Source organism: Anabrus simplex, chromosome 2, assembly GCF_040414725.1.
Source record: "Anabrus simplex isolate iqAnaSimp1 chromosome 2, ASM4041472v1, whole genome shotgun sequence".
Classification (NCBI taxonomy): Eukaryota; Metazoa; Arthropoda; class Insecta; order Orthoptera; family Tettigoniidae; genus Anabrus; species Anabrus simplex.
In genome coordinates, this window is record NC_090266.1 from 1137431221 (window position 1) to 1137454182 (window position 22962).

The 22962-nt window shown below is 40.2% G+C and overlaps 1 protein-coding gene across 2 annotated transcripts in view; it reads right to left on the reverse strand.

Moving 5' to 3' along the window:
• Positions 1-22962, reverse strand: part of Eph (Eph receptor tyrosine kinase) — a 1044814-nt gene that overhangs the window by 673251 nt on the left and 348601 nt on the right. For both annotated transcript variants that reach the window (XM_067142090.2, XM_067142089.2), the window contains exon 3: positions 14514-14660. In XM_067142090.2, coding sequence (XP_066998191.1) covers positions 14514-14592 — 79 coding nt within the window. In that variant the 5' untranslated portion in view covers positions 14593-14660. The remainder of the gene's footprint in view (positions 1-14513; positions 14661-22962) is intronic.

The following is a 22962-nucleotide window of genomic DNA, read 5'->3' on the forward strand; positions in this document are numbered from 1 at the left end:
TAAACTTGATTATGCTTTAAATGTATTAAACTCGTGTGTTTTTCGGCGGATGAGAACAAGTCGGGAGAGCTTAATCGAAGGGAGGGAGCTCGCTTCTCAAGTTCGCAGACATTCGCAGAGTGGATTTAATATCTGAGTTCCACCACAGCTCAAAAATCAATTGGAACTGGGTACAGTGCACATGTCCTTTACAACAGCATTCAGACAGCACCAGATTCACTTCCAGTTGATTTTGAAGGCATTGTGTATAAATTATTCCGCTGTTTTCATATTTAAGCTGTCAGAACAGAATCATTGAAATAATTCTGTTCATTTGCAGAGGTGGAACATATATGAATATATGAAAAAACAAGGTGGATGACATTGCTGCCAGCCGTCAAACGCATTATAGACATACAGAGGCGGACAGAAGTATTCAAATGCAACAAACTACTACTACAAAAGGACACATAAATACCAAAACATACACAGTAAAATAAACAAATCTCTTCAATGTTTTAACACACCTGTATTTCATTTTTAATGCCACACGTCTGTACGTAATTTAAACAAATGCATGTTCATAATGAAAAATGTTCTCTCAACAGTTGGCCGTAAGTATTCAAATAAACAAACCACTGTAGTACTTGGTTATCATGCCTTCTCTATGAATAACTGCTGCCAAATGCCTTGGCATTGAATGTACGTGCTTGCTAATTAAGACCGAAACAATTTTACTCCATTCCAGCATAATAATGTCTTTCAGTCTTGTTTTGCTGGTGATGTGGTGTTTCCAGATACTATCTTCCAACTCTTGCCACATGTTCTCGATCGGGTTCAAGTCAGCTGATTGAGGTGCTATTTTGAGTGTATAGTGTGTGTTGCAGATGATCCATAATGTAACAACTTCTGTGGTGCGGTTACGATCGTTGTCTTGTTAGAAATAAAAATTATTTCCACGATTGCGCTTCTCTGCTGGTATTCTTGTAGTATGTTCTTATAACCATACTTATTCATGACACCATCAATAAAAGCTAGCTCATCCACACCACTTGACGCCATACATCCCCATCGCATTACGCTGCTGTCCCCGTGTTTGACCGTAGCCTTCATAATTTTAGGATTCCACTCAGTATTCTTCTGTCTCCACACCTTTAATTGGCCATCACTTCGGTATACATTGAACCTGCTTTCATCCGACCATAACACACGATCCCAGAACTCACTGTTCTTCGTTACATACTCATTGGGCAATACTACACGATTTTTCTTGTTCACTTACCTACGGTTTTCTTCTTGATGTTCGGGAATTGTACCCGGTATTGTTCAGAACCCTACGAATTGTTCTTTCACGAACCACCTTCCCAAGATGTTCTTCCAGAGGTGCTTTGATTTCTGTTGCTGTTATTCTGGGATTTTGCTTCACCATTTTCAGCCCTTGTCTTTTATCTCTAGAAGTAAGTTTTGGCGGAACACCGTTCCTAGGCTGACTGACAATGGTATTCTTCGTTTTATAGCGTTGGATGACACACCATCACAGTGGGCGGATTTCTGTGTACAGCTTCTCCAATTTCTTTACATGTCTTATTTTGTTCATGTATATGAAAAATGATTTTTATCTCCTCTAGAGTCGTCTATTTTCCTTTCCGCCCCATTACGACTGTGGCCACTCGTAGCTGAAGTTGCTTGTGTACTGTATGACAGCAGATATGAATGAGGAGTTCTGAAGGTACAGTATAAACGTCAGCATTTCCATCTTTTACTGTGTTTTATTGCTGTATCATAGCGCGTGTTTGAATACTTGTGTCATAAGATAACGGGACGTTTTTAAGGGAATTCACTTGTCGAATACATACGTATTCTTATCATTCGAGTACCGTGTATGTAATTGAAACACACGATAACGCATCAGTGGAATCACGAAAAAATATATAGGCCTAATTCCACCTTCTCACTCACTCACTCACTCACTCACTCACTCACTCTCCTGGCAATACAGCCCATGGAAGGCCCTGGTCTCTCCAATAGCTTTCGCCCACTCCTTTTGGTCCAGAGGTCTCCTTCTCCAGCCCTGGATCCCTATCAACTCCAAATCTCTCGAGACATCGTCCGGCCTCCTTGTCCTTGGTCTCCCCTGTCTTCACTGGCCTCCAGGATGTTGATCAAGGATCATCTTCGTTGCTTGGCCCTGGTCCATTCTTACGATGTGACCGAGATACCGAAGTCTCCTCTTTTTGGCCTCTGCGACTATCTCGAGGTCACCATACAGGGCATAGACGTCATCGTTGGTCCTGATGCGCTACTCTCCATCGTGAACCGCGCCGAAAATCTTCATCGAGATCTTTCTCTCCCACACCCGTAGAACGTTCTTGTCGCGCTCGTTTAGGATCCACGTCTCGCAAGCATACAGCACAACTGGACGGATTATAACGCGGTACCCCGGTGAGTTTTAATCTTCTGGACAGTGTTGCAGTCTTCAGTAACTTCTGGAAGGCGAAGTAACACCTGTTCCCAGCTGCCACCCTAACCTTTATCACCTCGCTGACCTTGTTGTCCCCAGTCATGAGGGCTCCCAGTTACTTAAACTGTGTCACTTTCTCGTAGGTGTTGCCTGCAAATTCCAGGCCTCTCACGCCTTGAAATCTTCTTTTGTCTCGGGTGTTCACCATATAGTTGGTTTTGTTCAGTGACGTGCGGTGAACATATTCATTACCCCAGCTGCAAAAAAGGTTTTTAAATATAAACAATCGTAGACCCACTACACTCTCTCAAGTCAACATTACCATTTTATAAGGCTGCGTTTTTCGTGGAAAGGTCTACCAGAGAAAGATCTTTCAAGAATATTTTCAACCACACGCTCCCACATACTTCCACACTGATATTCACGGCAGTGACGACACCATCATTACTTAATATATAGCAGATTTTAAACAATGTACTTACAGTTTCATCCGGTGACGCTTCGTGATAGCAGTCATGGTTTTCACAAAAACACACTGGGACTATTTGTTTCTTACTTAAAAAGCCTAATATAAACTAAAAAGCAAAAATTGAACTGGTATTTTACCGTCGCTGAAGTTTTATAGTTTCACTCGCATACTCAGTATGCGTGCATCAACGACAAACGACGGAAAATATTTTGTCACGACGTTTAACACACGTTATATTCATGAAGAATGCCACAGAACTCGCGAACCTTCACCTATAATCCAGGAGGAACACTACAAAAATTCACTATATACCACCATCACAGACAACCAAATACAAACTCTGTGTTCATGCTGGGCAACCTAAATATTTTTCTGCGGCTATCTGAACACATACTCCACACGTGCCATCAATGAATTGCTCGAAAAAAAACTGTATACATGCCAAAACTCAAGACTAAAATATATTCTTCTATATTCCAATTGATTTCATATACTGACTCTATTTTTATTAGCAAGACGATGTGCAAATGGCTATGCTGTTAAGATGTTGATATTTTTCTTGCAGTCTCTAGTGTGTGGCGCTGAAGACTTTGAGTGTCAAGTATCAAATCTAACATTACCTAAGCTAGCTGGCCTGTCGCCGTAAATTGCTGTCGAGGGAGGAACTACAGCTCCGCCCCGTTGCCAGGACAAGGAAGCTTCAAGTGCATGCGTCACCCAAGCGACCTTAAATTTCGCTGGAGTAGCTCTCTTTTGCGCCAGCAAGGAAACCTATCTCGCTGGAGAAGCTGAACTGCGGTAGTGCGAGCGGATTGTCCAGACAGCTGTACTTGGCTTGGCTTAGATGTTCGCAATGTTTTAAATACTATCAAAAGCGTTCTAAGGAATAAGTAGAAAATGTTTATAAAAAGTTCTTCACCCCAGCAGCGCTGGGGTAGATGGGGTTTAGTGCACGCCACTGGTTTTGTCTGATGATCTGTAAGCCTAGATGTTGTGATTCCTCACTCATGTGTTTTGAGCTTCCGTCAGGTAGTTCGCACTTCTCCCGAGTTGGACAAAATCGACCACGATGTTCCACCTGCTGTGTCGATTAATTAAACATTTAAAGCTGCATATCCATAGATTTGAATACTTCCATTCTCCTCTGTATATGACTGCATGAACACACAGGCCTATTTCGTGACTATAAACCGATGTCCAAATGTTCTGAAACAGTTTGAGGAACCAACTTCTTTCTTCGATTGTAGAGACTTTGAAATTAAGAAACTCATTACATTTCCTGGTTCTGTAGAAAAAATGTATATTCATGTACGGTGTAACATATAAACTTGTTTTTAGGAACGGGCAATGTCGGAATGTTTGTACTTAACCCCTTTGCAAATATCTAGGCTTCATTTCCTCAAGGACGCAAGGAGTTATTTATTATTTAAAGTAGCCAAGCCTCAGTCTTCTACACTGAAATCATAATTTTTAGTGGAACGAGCAATTTAGAAAGTACAAATCATCTTTAATGAATGCACAGTATTCGTTTCCATTATCACCTGTAAAGGCATATACACGAGTCACGCATGAGTTTCACAGACAATTGGATAAATGAGGTCGGCTGAAGCCGTTCGTAAATTCCTAAGTTGACGGACGACTTGACCGTAGATGGGCGGCCGAGGCGTGACGTATTTACCGGTAGTATTTAGACGCAAACCATACAATATAGAAAATCACGAGCTCGCCATTTATGGAGGTACCTTGAAGGTATTTTAGAACAAGTGTATTTAGTAATTTCCTTACAGTGACAAGAGGAAAATTACGATAAACGCTATCTCGACATAAGATGCATTAGACTGTAGGTTCTTTTACGCCAACCCTTCACAGAACCAAATTATGATAATATTTAGATTAGACTTCTAGTTGTCAATAACAATCTGCAGGTTGGTATACATTATTTTTCCAGCCACACCACTGTCACTTCATAGCTTACATACATCATTATAGACCGTTATGCCTTTCAGCGTTCAGTCTGCAAGCCTCTATGAATTTACTAAATGTCGCCACAATCCTCTATTTGTTACTAGCGCATAGCAATGAAAAAATAATTCTAGGGAGAGAATAATTCAAAATATAACTTAAATGAGTCTGGTAAATGTCTTAAAATTTCTACAAGTTGAAAAGCTCCTAGCCTTGACGACAAGCACACGAGTTAATGCACCACTGAAATGCATAATATCAATCTACGTCTGCCCATCCTAATTCCATATTATAGCGCTCACGAGCAATATAATCCATGCAGCCATGTGGCCCATATTATGAGAAGCCCAAATACAACACATGTGGTACGTTGAAAGATGCCACCTGCATATTTAAGATGCAAGGAACTGTGGCGGCTGACATGTATTGATAATTACTACAATAATCCTGCAACAACTATGTTGTTGAACATACATCGCACCTGTCTTAGACTTTTTTAAATGATGACGAAAAGGGATGTCTTCATTTTGTGGGTTGTTAGCTTTCTTTCCGTTAATCCACATACATTTCTGGCTGAAGTGCGATTTGTCTAAGCAGGGAAACATTAATCAAAGTTAGCTATAGTTTGTAGTCAGTATGGAACTGGTCTTTATTTCATATGTCGAAGTATCTCTGACCTGCAGAATTTTAACACGTATTATTTACAGAAGAATGGAAGGGCAAGTTGAAGCTGAGTTGGTAGAAGATCAATTGGGCTTCAGAAGAAATGTAGGAACACGTGAAGCAATCCTCACTTTACGTCTGATCTTAGAGGACCGAATTAAGAAGGTCAAGCCCACATACAGGGCGTTCGTAGATCTAGAAAAGGCATTCGATAATGTTGATTGTACCAAGCTATTTAACATTCTGAAGGTGATTGGGATTAGATACCGAGAACGAAGAATTATCTACAATCTGTATAAAAATCAGTCTGCAGTGATAAGAATCGAGTGCTTTGAAAAAGAAGCAGCAATCCAGAAAGTAGTGAGGCAAGGCTGCAGTTTGTCCACCCTCTCCCCCCTCCTTTTCAATGTTTACATAGAACAGGCAGTAAAGGAAATCAAAGAAGAATTTGGAAAGGGAATCACAATCCAAGGAGAGGAAATCAAAATCTTGAAATTTGCCAATGATATTGTTATTTTATCTGAGACTGCAAAAGATCTCGAGAAGTTGCTGAACGGCATGAACGAAGTCTTGGGTAAGGAGTACAAGATGAAAATAAGTAGTCCAAAACAAAAGTAATGGGATGCATTCGAACGAATGGAGGTGATGCAGGAAATATTAGATTAGGAAATGAATTCTTAAAGGAAGTAGATGAATATTGTTATTTGGGTAGTAAAATAACTAACGAAGGCAGAAGTAAGGGGGACATAAAATGCAGACTAGCACAAGCAAGGAAGAGCTTTCTTAAGAAAATAAATTTGTTTACTTCAAACATTGATATAGGAATTAGAAGGGTGTTTCTGAAGACTTTCATCTGGAGTGTGGCATTGTATGGAAGTGAAACATGGACGATAACTAGCTCAGAAAGAAATAAAATATACGTTTTTGATATGTGGTGTTACAGAAGAATGCTGAAGGTGAGATGGATAGATCAAATCACGAATGAACAGACACTGAATCGAATTGGTGAGAGGAGATCGATTTGGCTAAATTTGACAAGAAGAAGGGATAGAAATGACACATCTTAAGACACACAGGACTTGTTCAGTTAGTTTTTGAAGGAAGTATAGGCAGTAAGAACGGTAGGGGTAGACCAAGGTACGAATATGACAAGCAGATTAGAGCTGATGTAGGATGCAATAGGTATGTAGAAATGAAAAGGTTAGCACAAGATAGACTGGCATGGAGAGCTGCATCAAACCAGTCTATGGACTGATGACTCAAACACACACACACACACACACACACACACACACACACACACACACACACACACACGAATGATGCTATACGAAAAATAAGTTGTTATAGTGTAACCTATGTATATAATTATAAAATATATCATGCTTCCTGTCCAGCTATCACAGAATTTTTAAAGATTTCGCAAGCTAGCAAGTTGTTGCTTTTCACTATACTATATGAGTTGCACGCAAGCGACTCAGCAGTAAGCTTCCTAGGCAGCCGTAGTCGTCTCGGCAACATCGTTTGATGCCGCCACGCATCGAGTTCGAGTCCCAATAGTCCAACATTTGTTTACCTTCTAAATGTTGGTCGGTAGGGTACTAGAGGTGATAGTGTACATTTCTTAATCCCTACAATGCGTGTCAAAAGCCTGGGTTCTATTTCAAATCTATCCGTGACGCACACATGGAGTAAAGGTGTACGACGTTGTTCATGGTGATTCGTCTGTCGAATGAGGACGTTAAGGCTATTTCTTTGACTTCATAACAACTTGCTACTAAGTATTTACACTAAAGTGAGATTAAAGGCTTGCCAGTCACTATTTTAACATTGTCTTGGAAAAATAAACAAACTAATTAAATTAGAAACAACAAATTGAATTAATAATAAAATTAATGATCCTACGCCGCATACAGTGGCATTAATTAAGAGTATGAACTTTACTTTCTGCGTTACGCGTATCCTCGTAAATAGTATTGGAAAAAACAAAATTATAGCGTGTGGTAGGAAGTATTTGATAAGATACATAACCTGAATCTTAACTTTTGCGTCCAGGTTACATTTTCAGTCTTTTTATTTTCTACAACAACTTCTGAGTTTCGTTACATACAGTGACAGTCATCATTTTTCGGACAGAATAATCTATACATGTAATACCCCTGCTATTAAAGAAATAACAGGTAATACATTCGAAATTACCAAACTCTGAATTTAATGCACTTCGTAGGTACTAGAATTATCCAATTGCGATTTGTAGGTGAGTTTACAAAGTAATAATACCTTTTATTTATTTGAGATACGAAAATTTGCTGGTCATTTTTTTTCGTACAGGAGATATTTAGCTGCTAAAGGCATACTTTGCACTTGTTACGCGCTGTGCAGGCAGGTCCCAGTCAGTGCCTTCCTCATGCACAAATCAGCCGCAACGATTCACGAGTGAAACGGGACGCAGAGGACAAGAGTACATTTGATCAAAGGTAATTAGTAATATTACAACATGAAAAAGGGAAAACATGTAGACAAATCTCAGATTTGCTGAACATGAAGAAAATTACTGTTAACGATATTATCTGCCGATACAAATTTCAAGACAAAATTGAAAATTTGCCACTGACAGGTCGCCCGAGGGTCGTTACTAGGAGAGATGAGAGGGCAGTAGTAAGAAAAGTGAAAAGAAATCCACGTCTTACTACACCACTATTGCTCCTGCAGCTGAGAGCGAGTTCGGAAAGATCAGTGTAAATACAATCCGGAGGGTGTTATATAGAGGTGATTATCACGGGCAAACTGCAAGAAGGAAGCCCTATACAAATGAAATAAATAGGATCAAGCGACAACGATTTGCTAAGGAACATCTTACTAAAGTCATGAATTGGTGGAACACTGTCATTTTCTGCGATGAATCGAAGTTCAACGTTTCTGGTTCAGATGGGCACATCATAGTTTGGAGACAGCCCAATAAGGAGTTTGAAGAAAGAAATGTGAAGGCAACGGTAAAACATGGAGAAGGACATGTTATGGTTTGGGGCTGTATGTCGGCTCAAGGAGTAGGTGAGCTGGTTTATATGAACAGAAACCTGGACTACCGCCAGTATTTTCAGATTTTTTTTAAAAAAAACCTGAAGAACAGTGCAGAAAACGTGGGAGTTGGGGACTGTTTTAAATTTTATCAGGACAACGACTCGAAACATACGGCCTATAATGTACAGCTATAGTTGTTTCAGAACTGTCCTAAAGTTGTGAATCCTCCCCCCACAAAGCCCTGACATTAACCCCATAGAGAATTTATGGGATATACTAGAAAACAACATCCGGAAACTTCCCATAGGCCTACATTCCAAAGCTGATGTGAAGAGACGACTGCAAGAGGAGTGGGAAAAATTGCCCCATTTCACCACAAGGAAACTCGTGGAGAGCATGCCAAGAAGCTTGACTGAAGTGCTTTGCAGGAAGAAAAGAATCACGAAGTATTAATATTCCGACATGGATTCCATCCTTCATATTTTTCTTGTACTTGCATTTTTGTCCGAATATTTATGAACAAGAAATTTTTGTATTATTGTAATTACATTCATAAATTTCAAATTGTTTGTGTATCATGAAATGAAGTGAGTATTTATTTTTGGTATCTGTATGTGTAACTATTCATTCTGGAGTACGCAAAATTAAACTATGTATGTTTTTTATTAATAATTTTATGCGAAATATAAAGGAACTCTGCCTGTCCGAAAAATTATGACGGTCACTGTAGTTAATTCATTTTAACATTTCTTCGTATGTGTAGATTTCAGTCCTAATTCTCTTTTTGACCTGAACTTCCACATTATAGCTTATTAAGAGTCTGATATTGGACTCTTAGTAATACAGTTTCAAAAGGAATAGTGCTAAACAAACGAAAACATCAGGGAACACGTATACCACCGTGCTAAATTTCACCATATTTTCAGTCACCTTATTACCAACGCAATAATAAATGTTACTACATCTTCCGCATAACAATATCGTCGTTAAAATCCGTTGGTAGTACACAGGAAAATATGTAACTTCTAGTTTGCAAAACTGCAGCCTACGTATCTGGCTGTTTATCTGATAGTCGTAGTACAGGTCCTTACGTCAATATTATTATACCCGAATGTTTCGCATTCAAGCAATTCAAGCGGGGGTTTCCTATTAGTGCGAGACTAATAGACTGCTGTCACAGAACTCTATTCTCTAAGCGTAAATATCTTGTAAACGTTATTATCAAGCCACGAGTAACCTACTTGGGTTAGTAAATCATTTTATCAAGTACCGTGTTTTCACTTATTTTTATTTAATGCTATCGTTGTATAAACTGTAGATTAGATATTTCCGTTGTTTTTACTTGCTCAATACGCGGTTTAACTATCCGTAAATGCACGTTGTAAGGCGTGTGTGAGGTAATGCCTGCCATCGGAATTGGATTCCCGAATCATCGAACAAGACATGAGATCTATTAACTTCAGGTTATTACTATATTAATTGGATTGTGAATGTATATCTAATTGGACGTTTGTCTTCGTGACGCCCGCCAGTTATTTTATATTTTTGTATGGCCACACCAAAATTAAGCAGAAGAAGAAGAAGGAGAAGAAAACTATACTAAAGTGAGTTAAAGATAAACACTGCAATATTGTTTACAATGTAGCTAGACGAAGGAAAGGCAACACGCTACCGATCACACAAAAAGACGCTGAAATTTACAGTGGGCAGAAATGATAAGTAGAGCCCGGATTTTTATGCATTGATAGGTTAGAATGCAAACTTACTGAAGCTAGTAGCAAGTATAGTCTACCTTCACAACGATTGTGCTTTGGGGTTTGCATAGACATTAGGCGTACGGCCCATCAGAACCCCTACAATTTATGTTACTCTTGCTACATTATGGAAGAGTGGGTGGCCGACACTTCCTACTGTCTGTCTGTCTGTCTGTTAGGTCATCAGCCCAGAGGCTGGTTGGATCCTCAAATAGCACCACCAAAGGTTATGCGGTTATAAGGAAACACCAAAAACCAATGGCAGCGCCAAAATGAGGCGTACAAGGCAAGATGAGGAGTGAGGTAGTTTGCCATTGCTTTCCTCACTGGGTCAGGAAGTACTATTGCAGCACAACTGACCCTATGAGCAGCACCTTTCATAACACTCGGATGCACTAGTCATGCTCCGAATGTTATTACTCAGCACTACCCATACCCCAGCAACTTCCATATTGTCACAGCCATGGATGTTGACTGGGACTTCGGTGGAAGCTACACTTTACTCTGGCCTGTGCCAAGAGATGGATGCAAAAGTACTGCATCCATCAAGAAATGACAGCAGGCAGACACTTCCTACTAACCAAATTAATTTGCAATCTAACCTATTACTGCATAAAAATCCGGGCTTTAATGATAAGACATCCTCAAGAATTTATTTCCATTAACGAAGGAGATACTTTTTCCAACAGAAACTTTACAACTGTTGGTAGAAACAAAGAATGTTTATGCAAAAATAGTGATCGTACAAATATATTAATATTTGAAATTCTGAAAGTTCCTGAAACAAATGACGATGTAAGCTTCAACAGTAAAGATATGTGAAGTAATTTGAAGTTAACATATTCTTTCAGAATATAACAATGAATCACATGTAGTACAGTATTAAAAAACACACACATACACACCGGGCGAGTTGGGCATACGGTTAGAGGCAAGCAGCTGTGAGCTTGCATCCGGGAGATAGTACGTTCGAACCCCACTGTCGGCAGCCCTGAAAATGGTTTTTCGTGGTTTCCCATTTTCACACCAGGCAAATTCTGGGGCTGTACATTATTAAGGCTATGACAGCCTCCTTTCCACTCCTAGCCCTTTCCTATCCCATCGTCGCCATAAGACCTATCCGTGTCGGTGCGCCGTAAAGCAGCTTGCAAAACAGATATTTCTTTCACATATCTTGGAACCGCCAGATGGTATCATCCCCATACACATTCCTGTTAATTTCAATACTTCTATTATACAGCTTACTTCGTGGAGTATTGTACTTTACATTGAGAGTTCGTCACTAGACAAATAGCACCCTGTTCATCTTGTCTAATATGTTCAATCTCATTGTTTCAGCACATTCCCGTTCCGGTTCTGTTCAGATCCACCCCTCTCACAGTATCCCTACCATCTTCCCATTCAACATAGTAAATTCAAAGCAAACACTTTCGTAGAATGTATTGCATTATTTAGTACCACGACGAATATAAGAGATTTCTTGTAATTGCATCTAAATGTGATAGCAATATTAATAATAATAATAATATGATGATTCGTCAAATCAAAAGGGGCAAAACACGCTTGGTTTGGAAATTAAAATGTTGACAGCAATGCATTCTACAACTATCCCTCAACAAACAAACAAACAAACAAACAAACAAACAAACAAACAAACAAACAAATAAAAAACAAACAAACAAATAAACAAAAAACATGACACCACAGTCCTGATTGGCCTTGACCTAACAAGCTACCGCTGCTCAGCCCGAAGGCTTGTATATGACCAAGTTCCACGGAATCAGCGCGACAAATCCTCTCGGCCGTTAATGCTCAGCCTTCTAGCCCGAGGCCACCATCTCACCAGCTCCTCAATATTCTCACGTCAGCTGAGTGGATCTTGAACCAGCCCTCAAATTCAGACAAAAATACCAGAGCTGGCCGGAAATAGAACCTGGGCCTCCAGGCAGGTACGCCACCCCTAGACCGCAGGACTGTTTTACTTATTTAAAAAAAACGACAAAATCCTAAAGTTTTTAAAGCATTAAAACAATAGTTTGACTCATATACAGTAATCTCTGCACTCTGCTGGAATTGAATGGAATATCATTTTATTTATGTTTTAAACTGAAGTGCTATTAAGTCTAAACTTCTCTGATTGATAAAACTTGTGGACATTTCTTCTCTTAAATCTCTCGACTTCCTGACGAGAATCGTAACCACGTCCTTTCGGGCGAACAAAGTACGCCTTTACCACTTTGGCCAGGCAGCCCCTTTCCGGCACAAGTGTTTATAGGTATTTATGAATATTTGAAAGAATATTCATATATACTTTCAGAAGGTAATTACCGGCATTCTACTTGAGCATTCAGGCTAAGATGTTTTCACTAAGATTAAGTCTGTGTATAAAGCATCAGCACAAAGGACATCAAACTACTTATGTGGGCGTCAAATGGTGCAGTATCTCTGAAATTCTATCAAACAGAGGAATCTCCAACATATCTCAACTAGAAAGAAAATCATGTAGTCATATACATACAGAATAGTAAGTGAATATTTAGAATAAAGAATAATCACCACCTTGTATTTAGAAATACAGTACAGAAAAGTCTATCCCTACTGAACATTTTTGGTAATAGGAGATTGCTTCTTCTGATACCGGTAGCCTCATTAAACTTGTTTGTTTGATCGAGAGTTTAAAGGGCAAGTGCCTTTCTGGAAGTCACTTCATTCGCCAGGATAAGATCACGATTCGATCTTCGGACGCCTGAAAGTGAGCGACATTTGATTCATAGATCTTAGAATCTATCCTCTATCATAGTCTCGCAGCAGTTTTACATCGCCAAGTCTGGTCGTAACGAGTGAAAACTTGGTTCAATTTTCGATATTTTTCTTCACGGCTGACTATATAAGGGGAAATTCAAGGTGCTAGTTATCAGTGATATTATGCAGAATAACAACATACTAAATAAAATTTTTTAAAAGTCTAGAAGAATAAGCTCACCCAGAACAACACACCACAAACATTTCGAAATACGAATATGCAGCGTGTGCATCACCAGTTCCACACACAGGAAATGCTACGAGCAAAATAATGCCTTAAAGGTTTACTGCAGGAGGAAAAATAAAGAAATACAAGAAATATACTATTACAGTAGCATACTTATATCGTCAAATATTTTTGCAGCCATTACTTTCTCGATCAGGAACGATAATTCCGGATAACGCATCCTTCTTCCCTGTCAACTCGTACCTCAGAAGTTTTCCTTCGTAGTTCCACTCTCGAGCAACGGGATAAAAGAGATGGTTAAGAAAAGGCTAAATGAAGAATTTAAAAATACCTCCAAGGTAATCTGGGTTTAGGTAGAATATGATTTCATACTTGTAAAAAAAAAAAAAAAAAAGTCTACTCCTCACAGGCCATGAAGCCCCTTGGAGGAATGGATGGTAAAGCTTCTATCACTGTATTCGTAACCTCTGCACTGAGTAGGATAGAGTTGTTAACTCTATGCCTGGCCCCAGGAATAAACATGATATTCATTTTTTTGTAGGCCGAGTGAACCTCAGGGACATTTTCCCCTTCAGAAGTGGAAATCTCCTTTCTAATTTTCTCGAACTCCTTGCAGGGTAGTTGAACCTACGTCCTTACGGGCAAACCGAACACGTTATTCTTGTGGATTTACGTGCGATGGTTATGGAAACATTAAATTGTCAGAAAGGCAGTAAACATACATTACCTTCATCATTGGTGGATTTTTGAACTCCAATTTACTTTTGATCTTTCCAATGTCAGTAAATTTAAAAACGGAGTAGAGAATATTGGAAATAATGTTATAATTTTAACGGTTTTACGTCCCCATTAATTACTCTCACGGTTTTAGTAAACGCCGAGGTACCGGAATTCAGTCCCGCATGAGTTCTTTTACGTGCCAGTAAATCTACTGACATGAGGATGACGTATTTGAGCACCTTCAAATACCACCGGACTGAGCCAGGATCGAACCTGCCAAGTTGGGTTAGAAGGCCAGCGCATCAATTGTCAGCCACTCAGCCCAGCAATATTGGAAATAAACAAAACTTATCACTCTCAATGATATTACCGGAACTTCATCACAATCTGAAATATGAACATTACTGAAAAGCACACAGTATACACAATTACAAAAATAATACATTGCCCACCCTTTGTTCGTTTTAAGTCGTTCCAAGATCTAAAAATTCTTACCTTGTTCAGCCGAGGTGCGCGACCACAGCGCGACGGTGGCGGACAGCAGAAGCAGGAGCGTTTGCAACTGGTCTCCCATCGTCCAGCCGCAGCCCACGTCTTAAAGCATATTCGCTGCTTCCCCTCTAAGGCATTGGCTCCTTTGTCCTGGAACAAAGCACGACACACTCACGTTAGAGATCAATCGCAGGCCGCGAGCTTCACTTAACCTACAACTTGCACCCAGAGAGCAAAGAATACCGTATAATAACTAATGATAAGAATCGGTTACAGATTCTACTGGGTGGACATGCTTATTTAAGAAATGCATGCTAATACCACATAAGCTATGAATCAAAGTACAGTTCAGCATTGCTTTTTGTTTTAAACTGGCACTTCAAGAACAATCGAAACCTTTTGAGAACATTTTATTTTTACGAAAATAGGCACACTGACGTTATGTCCCACGAAAAATGGCCATAGTTCAACACTACTCAGCAAAATGAACCATGGTTAGAACAACTGCTTCATACAGGGGAGGAAAATAACAACCTAACTTACATCATCAAAACCCTAACCCAGGATGTTATTTCGTTGTACGAAGATGATGTACACAAGTAGGAGGATTCAAAGTAAAGCTTTGGTACTCGATGGTTTTTGCATTCGTTTTTGCATTCGATGCGTACTTACTCTGCATGTAGGAATATATAAGGAATATAAAAAGAAAACCACCAAGAGTCTTTGGAGGAGTGAATGATAAAGGCTTCAACCAGGCCTTCGATAATACGAGTGGGATAGAGTAGGAAGGTAAAATACCCGTCTGTCTTTCCACGAGGAATTAGCCTGGTATTCGTTTTTGTTGAAGGATGAGTGAATTCCAGTTGCTATGTGACTCTCCAGGATTAGAATTATCGTATCTGAACTTCGCGACTTCCTGACATGGAATAAAGCATACGTCTTTTCGGATAAACCTAGTACGCCTTTATCATCGCGGCTAGGCATTAGTCCCAACCTCCCTTCCCCTTCTCAAAACAGCTTCTGATAAATGGAGTTTGTATTATTTTCGCAGACAAAAGTCAAGGTACAGTCTGAATAATGAACTAAAATGAAACGTTATTTTCATTTCCAACAACAATTATATTCTGGGCTTCCCAAAAGTATATGATTATAAAAAGATTTAACATCGTCGACGAATGAACAAATAACAAGAGTTTTCATATCTCTCTGGAAAATTTTCAGAGCTCTGAGTAAAGGAAATTATCAAATACCATGACTACTTTCATACAGTACCCATGATACGGGCTTTTGGGTTCGTAAAGCGTTTCACCTTGTTCTTCACACGGTATAAGCCCAAAAGCCCACATCATATCTACAAGTACGGGCCGTGAAAGCACCAATGATAACATTACTTTCATACAGTATAGCCTCGTTTACTCCTACCTTCCAAGACCTACTTGAAGTAAAAGGTCCAAATAATCTGTTCATGAGGGGCATGAGAGTATCACTTCCATGTACTAGTCGTGTTGAGTAAGAACCACCAAAACACTGCACTGTAATGGTGTTGCATGATTATATAGGAAAAAGCAGATAGGAAATTAAATGGAAGCGGTCATAACCTGTGAGATTGGAATCTTCCTTTCTACTGAATCCATTATTGGATGATATGTTATTTCAGGTCCCGAAGCATCTTTCCTAATCAGTGTCCATATTACTAGTTCGCAGGATATCAACAGGTTATGATCGGACAAAGAAAAAACACATAAAACACAAACAATGGATTTTTTTAGAACTTGCCTTACGTCGCACCGACACAGATAGGTCTTATGGCGACGATGGGGGAGAAAAGGCCTAGGAGTCGGATGGAAGCGGCCGTGGCCTTAAGATACAGCCCCAGCATCTGACGGGTGTGAAAACAGCAAAATACAGAAAACCATCTTCACGGCTGCCGACATTGGGGTTCGAACCTTCTATCTCCCAGATGCAAGCTCACAGCTCCGCACCCCTAACCGCACGGCCAACTCGGCCGATAAACAATGATTTAAGAAATATGACTGTTGTGTAGGAATTGGGATGTAATATTAAATTGTGGATTCCCTCTTTTACGCAAATAATACAACGAAGTGACAGTTACTCAAACCTTAACAAAAGATGTACAGTCCACATTTTTAAAGTTCCCTGGTCCCGAAAAATCTGTAATCCAACCCGGAAATTATTTTCCAAGCAAGCTACTGGTCAGAATCGAAATTACTAGTGCTGGTGATTTCCAGAGAGGTGAAAGATAGGAGGAGGGAGTGAGTGAATGAGAGGCGACCGGTAAGAAGTATGGATGTAAGTGTCTGGAGCATCAAAAAAATAACTCTCTCAATGGTATTACACGGGGTTCTATAAAACATATGTAAAAACAATCTATACTGAAAACGTACAGAATGAAAGATTATTCGTGTTGTGTTATTTTTGCTTTACGTCCCACTAACTACTTTTGCGGTTTTCGGAGACGCCGAGGCGTTGGAATTTCGTCCCGAAGGACTTCTTTTACGTGCCAGTAAATCTACCCACACGAGGCTGACGTATCTGAGCGCCTTCAAATACTACCGGACTGAGCCAGGTTCGAAGTTGGGATCAGAAGCCCGGCGCCTCAACTGACTGAGCCACTCATCCCGGCGAAAGATTATTCTGGAACAGAGTAGTATATTGTACGTTGATGATAATTACACTCATGTTCATAAAAAACCGAACATCTTGAAAGACTGGAGAAACAATTCGCATTTCAGTCATCTAGTTTCGACATGTGTATGTTGCCTAGTACGCACTGGGCCCTCCATGGGCACTGATAACTTGCTCCATGCGTTATGGCATCGACGCGTATAAGGCGCGAATGGCGTCCTGGTGTATAGCCATCCATGCTGCATTCATCTAGTTCTACAGTTCATCTTTGGTGGTTGGCATTGGGTCACAGCGCCGCACCCGTTGTTTCACCATATCCCACACATTTTAGATTGGGGAAAAGACCGGTGATAGGGAGGATGGGGGAGGGGGGGGAAGGGCAAAGGCCTAACGTCCTGTGGCAACAAGAAGGCACGTGCTCGTGCAGCAGCATGTGGTCGCGCACTGTCCTGCTGAAATATGGCGTCTGCGATGTCGTGCAGAAACGGTACAGCTATGGGTCGCAAATGTCACTCACGTAGGTCAAACTGGTCACAGTGCTCTGGACACTCACCAACTGTGATTTGTGGTTGTACCCAATAGCACCCCACACCATAAGGCCTTGAGTTAGCGCTGTATGTTTTGTGCGAATGCAGTCAATATGACGCCTCTCCCCCTGTCTGCAGTCACCAAAATGCGGCCATCATTTTCAAACAAACAGAACCTGGATTCGTCCGAAAACACTGTCTGCTGCCATTCCTGTCCCCAGTGATATCGTTCCATACGCCATTGTATTATTTCATGGTTTTGCACATTAGTCAAAGGTAGGCGGAGAAGTAGACGACGCGCCGGTAACCCAGACCGTAATAAACGGCGACGGACTGTCGCTCCTGATAGTGTACGATGTGTTACACTGTTCCGCCAGAGCCGAAGATGACTGATCTGTCCTCCAGTGTCATTCGGATGAGGTGTCGATTTTCACGGAGGGTGGTCTGGGTGGTGCGACCAGACCCATCTCGTCGTGTTCTACGGCCTTCTGTGAAATATTCTGTACACACCAGTTGCACTGCCGACACACTTCGTCCCACACGAACAGCAATTTCCCGGATGGATGCATCACATTCCCTCATGCCAATAATGCGCTCTCTTTCAAACTCACTCATTTGACGGTACGGTTCTCGCATACGTCTGCGAGGCATCCTGGACGTCTGCTCAAGTCATACTGATCCATTACCTTCGGTTTATAGCGACAACGAGAGCCGCAGGCACATTTTTACCAGTCGGTGGTGGTGCGCCGAGATATCGATGTGGACCTTGAACCTGAGGCCGACATGGTTCAAATGCTAATCATTTCTTCAGAACATACTAATGCACATGGCCTGTGAATATGAACTTCCTATCTCTAGTCTTTTAAGGTGCACTAGCTTTTATGAACGTGAGTGTATTAGTGTTTCAAGAGACCTAATATCCTGGTTACCGGCCCACAATGTTCTTTGCCCAGCAGTATCTCCTCAAATACCGGGCTAGATACACATATTTTGCTGTACTCGCAAACAACGTTGCGGCTACAGTTCTGGCTGGACAGCACTTCTCTTAGTGACTGACTGTTCGTATTCGCATAAATTCACTGTAGAAACAGAACTAACATGTTTCAAATTGGAATTAGTATAGAGAAGCTCATGAACACTTTCTGTGAAAATTAATGGTAATTGACATAATTATCATTACAGATGAAACTGGTTTATAAGTAACCTAGCTGCACGTAGTCCCGGTCTCGAGAGCCAAGAATAACGGCCGAGAGGATTCGTGGTGCTGACCACACGTCACCTCGTAATCTGCAGACCTTCGGGCTGTGCAGGGGTCTCTTGGTAGGCCAAAGCCCTTCAAGGGCTGTTGCGCCATGGGGTTTGGCTTGGTTTTTAGTTGTACGTAGTTCTAGTTTAAGCATATGTTTTCACAAGTACCGACGAAATAGCATAGGATTATATACTATTTTTCTAAGAGAAGACGTAAGTCGTACCACCAGCAGTAGGGTTGCTGGTATACAAACATCAAAAGTGGATATTGTGACTGGTCTCGTTTTTTTTTGGACAATTTAGAGCAGCGTTTTCGTACATTCTTAAATTTAGTACTATTTAAAAGCATTTTTCCAGTCAAAACGTGTCAAAGTAGAAAATAAAATCCATTATAGCGTCAGAGGCCTGAAAGTACATTAACTATTTCCATTAAAGTAAAATCAAGGGAAGATTTTATCTTTCACCTAGAAGAATGAAAAGGGTCGAGGTAGTCCGACACGTCATCTTGCTTTGTTACCTACGGTACTTCCAATAGAACTTTAAGATATAAGACTGTCATGTAAGAAGTCGTATGTAATCAATTCCGGTTTCCTCCCTTTTTTATGCAAATAATACAACGGTTATTATACTTTGACAGGAGCTGTACAGTGTACATCCTCAAAATTGATAAATAAATACAGCGTTTTCATATATAATAAATAAATAAATTAATTAATTAAATAAATAAATAAATAAATAAAATAAATAAATAAATTATATGAGTCCTTTAAACCCGAAACAATCTTTAGATCACAGGGAATTGCATGATCGAGAAATTTAAGTCCCAAGCAAACTTTCATATTACAAAATACACTACCGATGTGTGAAACGGGATAAAACTTCTTAATTACTCGTACTTCGATTTTTTGGTAGTGGTATGAGGAAGCGCCGTCTTGAACCACATACCGCTTCTCGTAAAATAGTACGATACGTCTACATACATATATATATACATATATACATACATACATACATACATACATACATACATCACACATCTACACTATTGACTGGTATGCCTTTCAGCGTTCAGTCTGCAAGCCTCTGTGAACTTACAACTGCCTCAATCCTCGATTTGTAACTAGTTCTGTGGCCTCGTTTGCTTCTATATCTCTTATCTTTAAATCGTTAAAAACTGAGTCTACCCATCGTCGTCTTGGTCTCCCTCGATACCTTTTACTCTCCACAACAGGGTCCATTTATTTTCCTACGTAACCCATCCTCCTCAATTTGCCTCACATGACCCCATCACCGAAGCCGGTTTATGCGTACAGATACATCTATCGAGTTCATTCCTAATTTATCCTTTTTCTCCTCATTAAGAGCATCATAATGGCACTGTTTCCACTTGTTTGTACCAGCAATCATTCTCGCTACTTCCATGTCTATTACTCCTAGCGCATGAAAATGATATCCTGAGTCCACCCAAATTTCACTCCCGTAAAGCAAAGTTGGTCTAAGAACAAACTGGTGTGAACATAGTTTCTTCCGGGAGCTGAATTCCTTTTTGCAGAATGCTGTGGGTCGCAACTGCAAGTGCGAGCTCATTAATTTAGCTTTACTGCACCTTCTTCAATCTCACTTACTATACTACCATACTGGGAGAACACACATCCTAAATACTAGAAATTATCCACCTGTTCCAGCTTTGTATCCCCAATCAGACATTCAATTCTCTTGGATTTCTTACCTACTGACATCACTTTAGTATTGGAAAGGATGTATTTCATACCATACTCATTGCTCGTATTTTCATGTTCCAAGATATTAGACTGCAGGCTTTCGGCACAATCTGCCACTAAGACCAAGTCGCCTGAATAGGCCAGAATGCTTACATTATTTTCACCTAACTGAACCCTCCACTGCCATTTTATACCTTTCAGTAGAGCCCTGAACGGATGCGGATTATCCGAGGATATCCCCGAAGTTATTGACTTGGCGGATGAAAACTGTATGGCAGTGCGAATTATTTTGCTGACAATTCTTAAAAATAAAATTTATTGATTTTCACTCAGGTATCCTCTCATTTTTGCTTGTGGTTAGTCGACCCTTGACATTGATATGGGAGAATGGTGATATATAAGGAGCCTTGAGATCATAAAGGCGTAAATATGGCGTAAGCCTAACTGGCGCCTGCCCGCAATTGAAGGAACAAAAGTTCGAAAGAGAACCGCTCAATCCGTCGGTAGTTGTCGCAAGAGGAAATCCCTCATGAACCTGTCACTGTAGGCAGTCTGGTGTCAAGTATAAGGCCTATTGTATTATGTTAACAGATCTATCCGTTGAAATACCTTGGTTGTAATATAGTTCAATACTAGCTGATGTACCCGTGCTTCGCTACGGGATTCTCAGAAAGACTGGCTGTGTGGTTTTCCTAACTGAAATCAACATAGGTCATTACAAAAACGTAAGTATGAATATAGCGATTGAAAGCAATGCTATCATATAAAATACTTGATCAAATGGAAAGCCTCACGTTTTATCACTTTTAACGAACAGTGCTGCGGTTAGATTGCGGTGCCAATCTAACAGTCCAAAGTTCCAGAGCTGGAATGACCAGGCCGCAGATTGCCATGAACACTCATCTGTCATTATTCCGCTAAATATGCACACTGTTCATTCCAATCAGTGCCTCAGAGTAGGGATTGAATACCCCCAATGCTATGCTGATCCAGTGTGTTACGTACCAGTAGTATCAGAAAATTTGTAAACCAGGGGAATGGCATGCTAGAGAAGAAAGTTATCTAACTCCCCAGCTACTTCCCATCATTATTCAGGCAGGCTGTTACACTCTGTCCGACTGGGCGAGTTGACCGTGTGGTTAGCGGTGCGCAGCTGTGAGCTTGTATCCGAGAGATAGTAGATTCGAACCCCATTGTCGGCAGCGCTGAAAATGGTATTCCGTGGTTTCCCACATTCACACCAGTCAAATGCTGGGCCTGTACCTTAATTAAGGCCTAAGGCACTCCTAGCCCTTTCCTATCCCATCGTCGCCTAAAACCTATCTATGTCGGTGCGACGGAAATCAAATAAAAAATACTCTGTACGCAGCAGTAATCCTATCTACCGGAGATGAGGGGCAACAGAAGACACAAAGCACATCACGACAAACAATGGTCAATGTAATGTTATTGTTGATCAATGTTATGAGCTTTCTATATTGTAGGCCTACACATTTAGTTTTCTTTCGACTCGGTGATTTGTAAAATATTTTATACCGTAAACTGTAGTTTCTTATTCTCCGACTTTACATACCGATTTTCATTAAATACTGTTTACCGATTTTCTCGTTACTCGCCGCTGATATGGACTTAGCAACAAAAATCCAAATTCATTAATATCTTGGTGATCATAGCCAGTACGGTAACAATGTATAAGACATGAATAATAGGAAATTTAATACTAACCTTAGTTATCTAGCATTCATCGACTACACTTCTAATAAGAAATATTTGAGAATTACATTTTAGGCCTTCCCTTAAACTACCATTTCACTCAGCGTGAATAAAATAATTTACAGCCTAGACTATAGCGACTTATTTCCTGACTTTGCATACCGATTATCATCAAGATAGGACTACTAATAACAATATTTGAGAAGTTAAATTTTAGGCCTTCCCCTAAACTACCATTTTTCTCAGCGTGAATACAATTATTGATAGCCTAGATTGTAGCAATTTATTCCCCAACTTTGCATACCCATTTTCTTTAAAATACGACCACTAATAACATAAAGTTGAGAATTCAATTTTAGGCCTTCCCCTAAACTACCATTACACTCAGCGTGAGTAAAATGATTTATAGCCTAGATTGTAGCGGCTCATCCCCCGACTTCACATACCGATTTTCATTAGACCACTAATAACATAAATGGTTGAGAATTCAATTTTAGGCCTTCCCCTAAACTACCATTTCACTCAGAGTGAGTAAAATGATTTATAGCCTAGATTGTAGAGGCTCATCCCCCGACTTCACATACCGATTTTCATTAA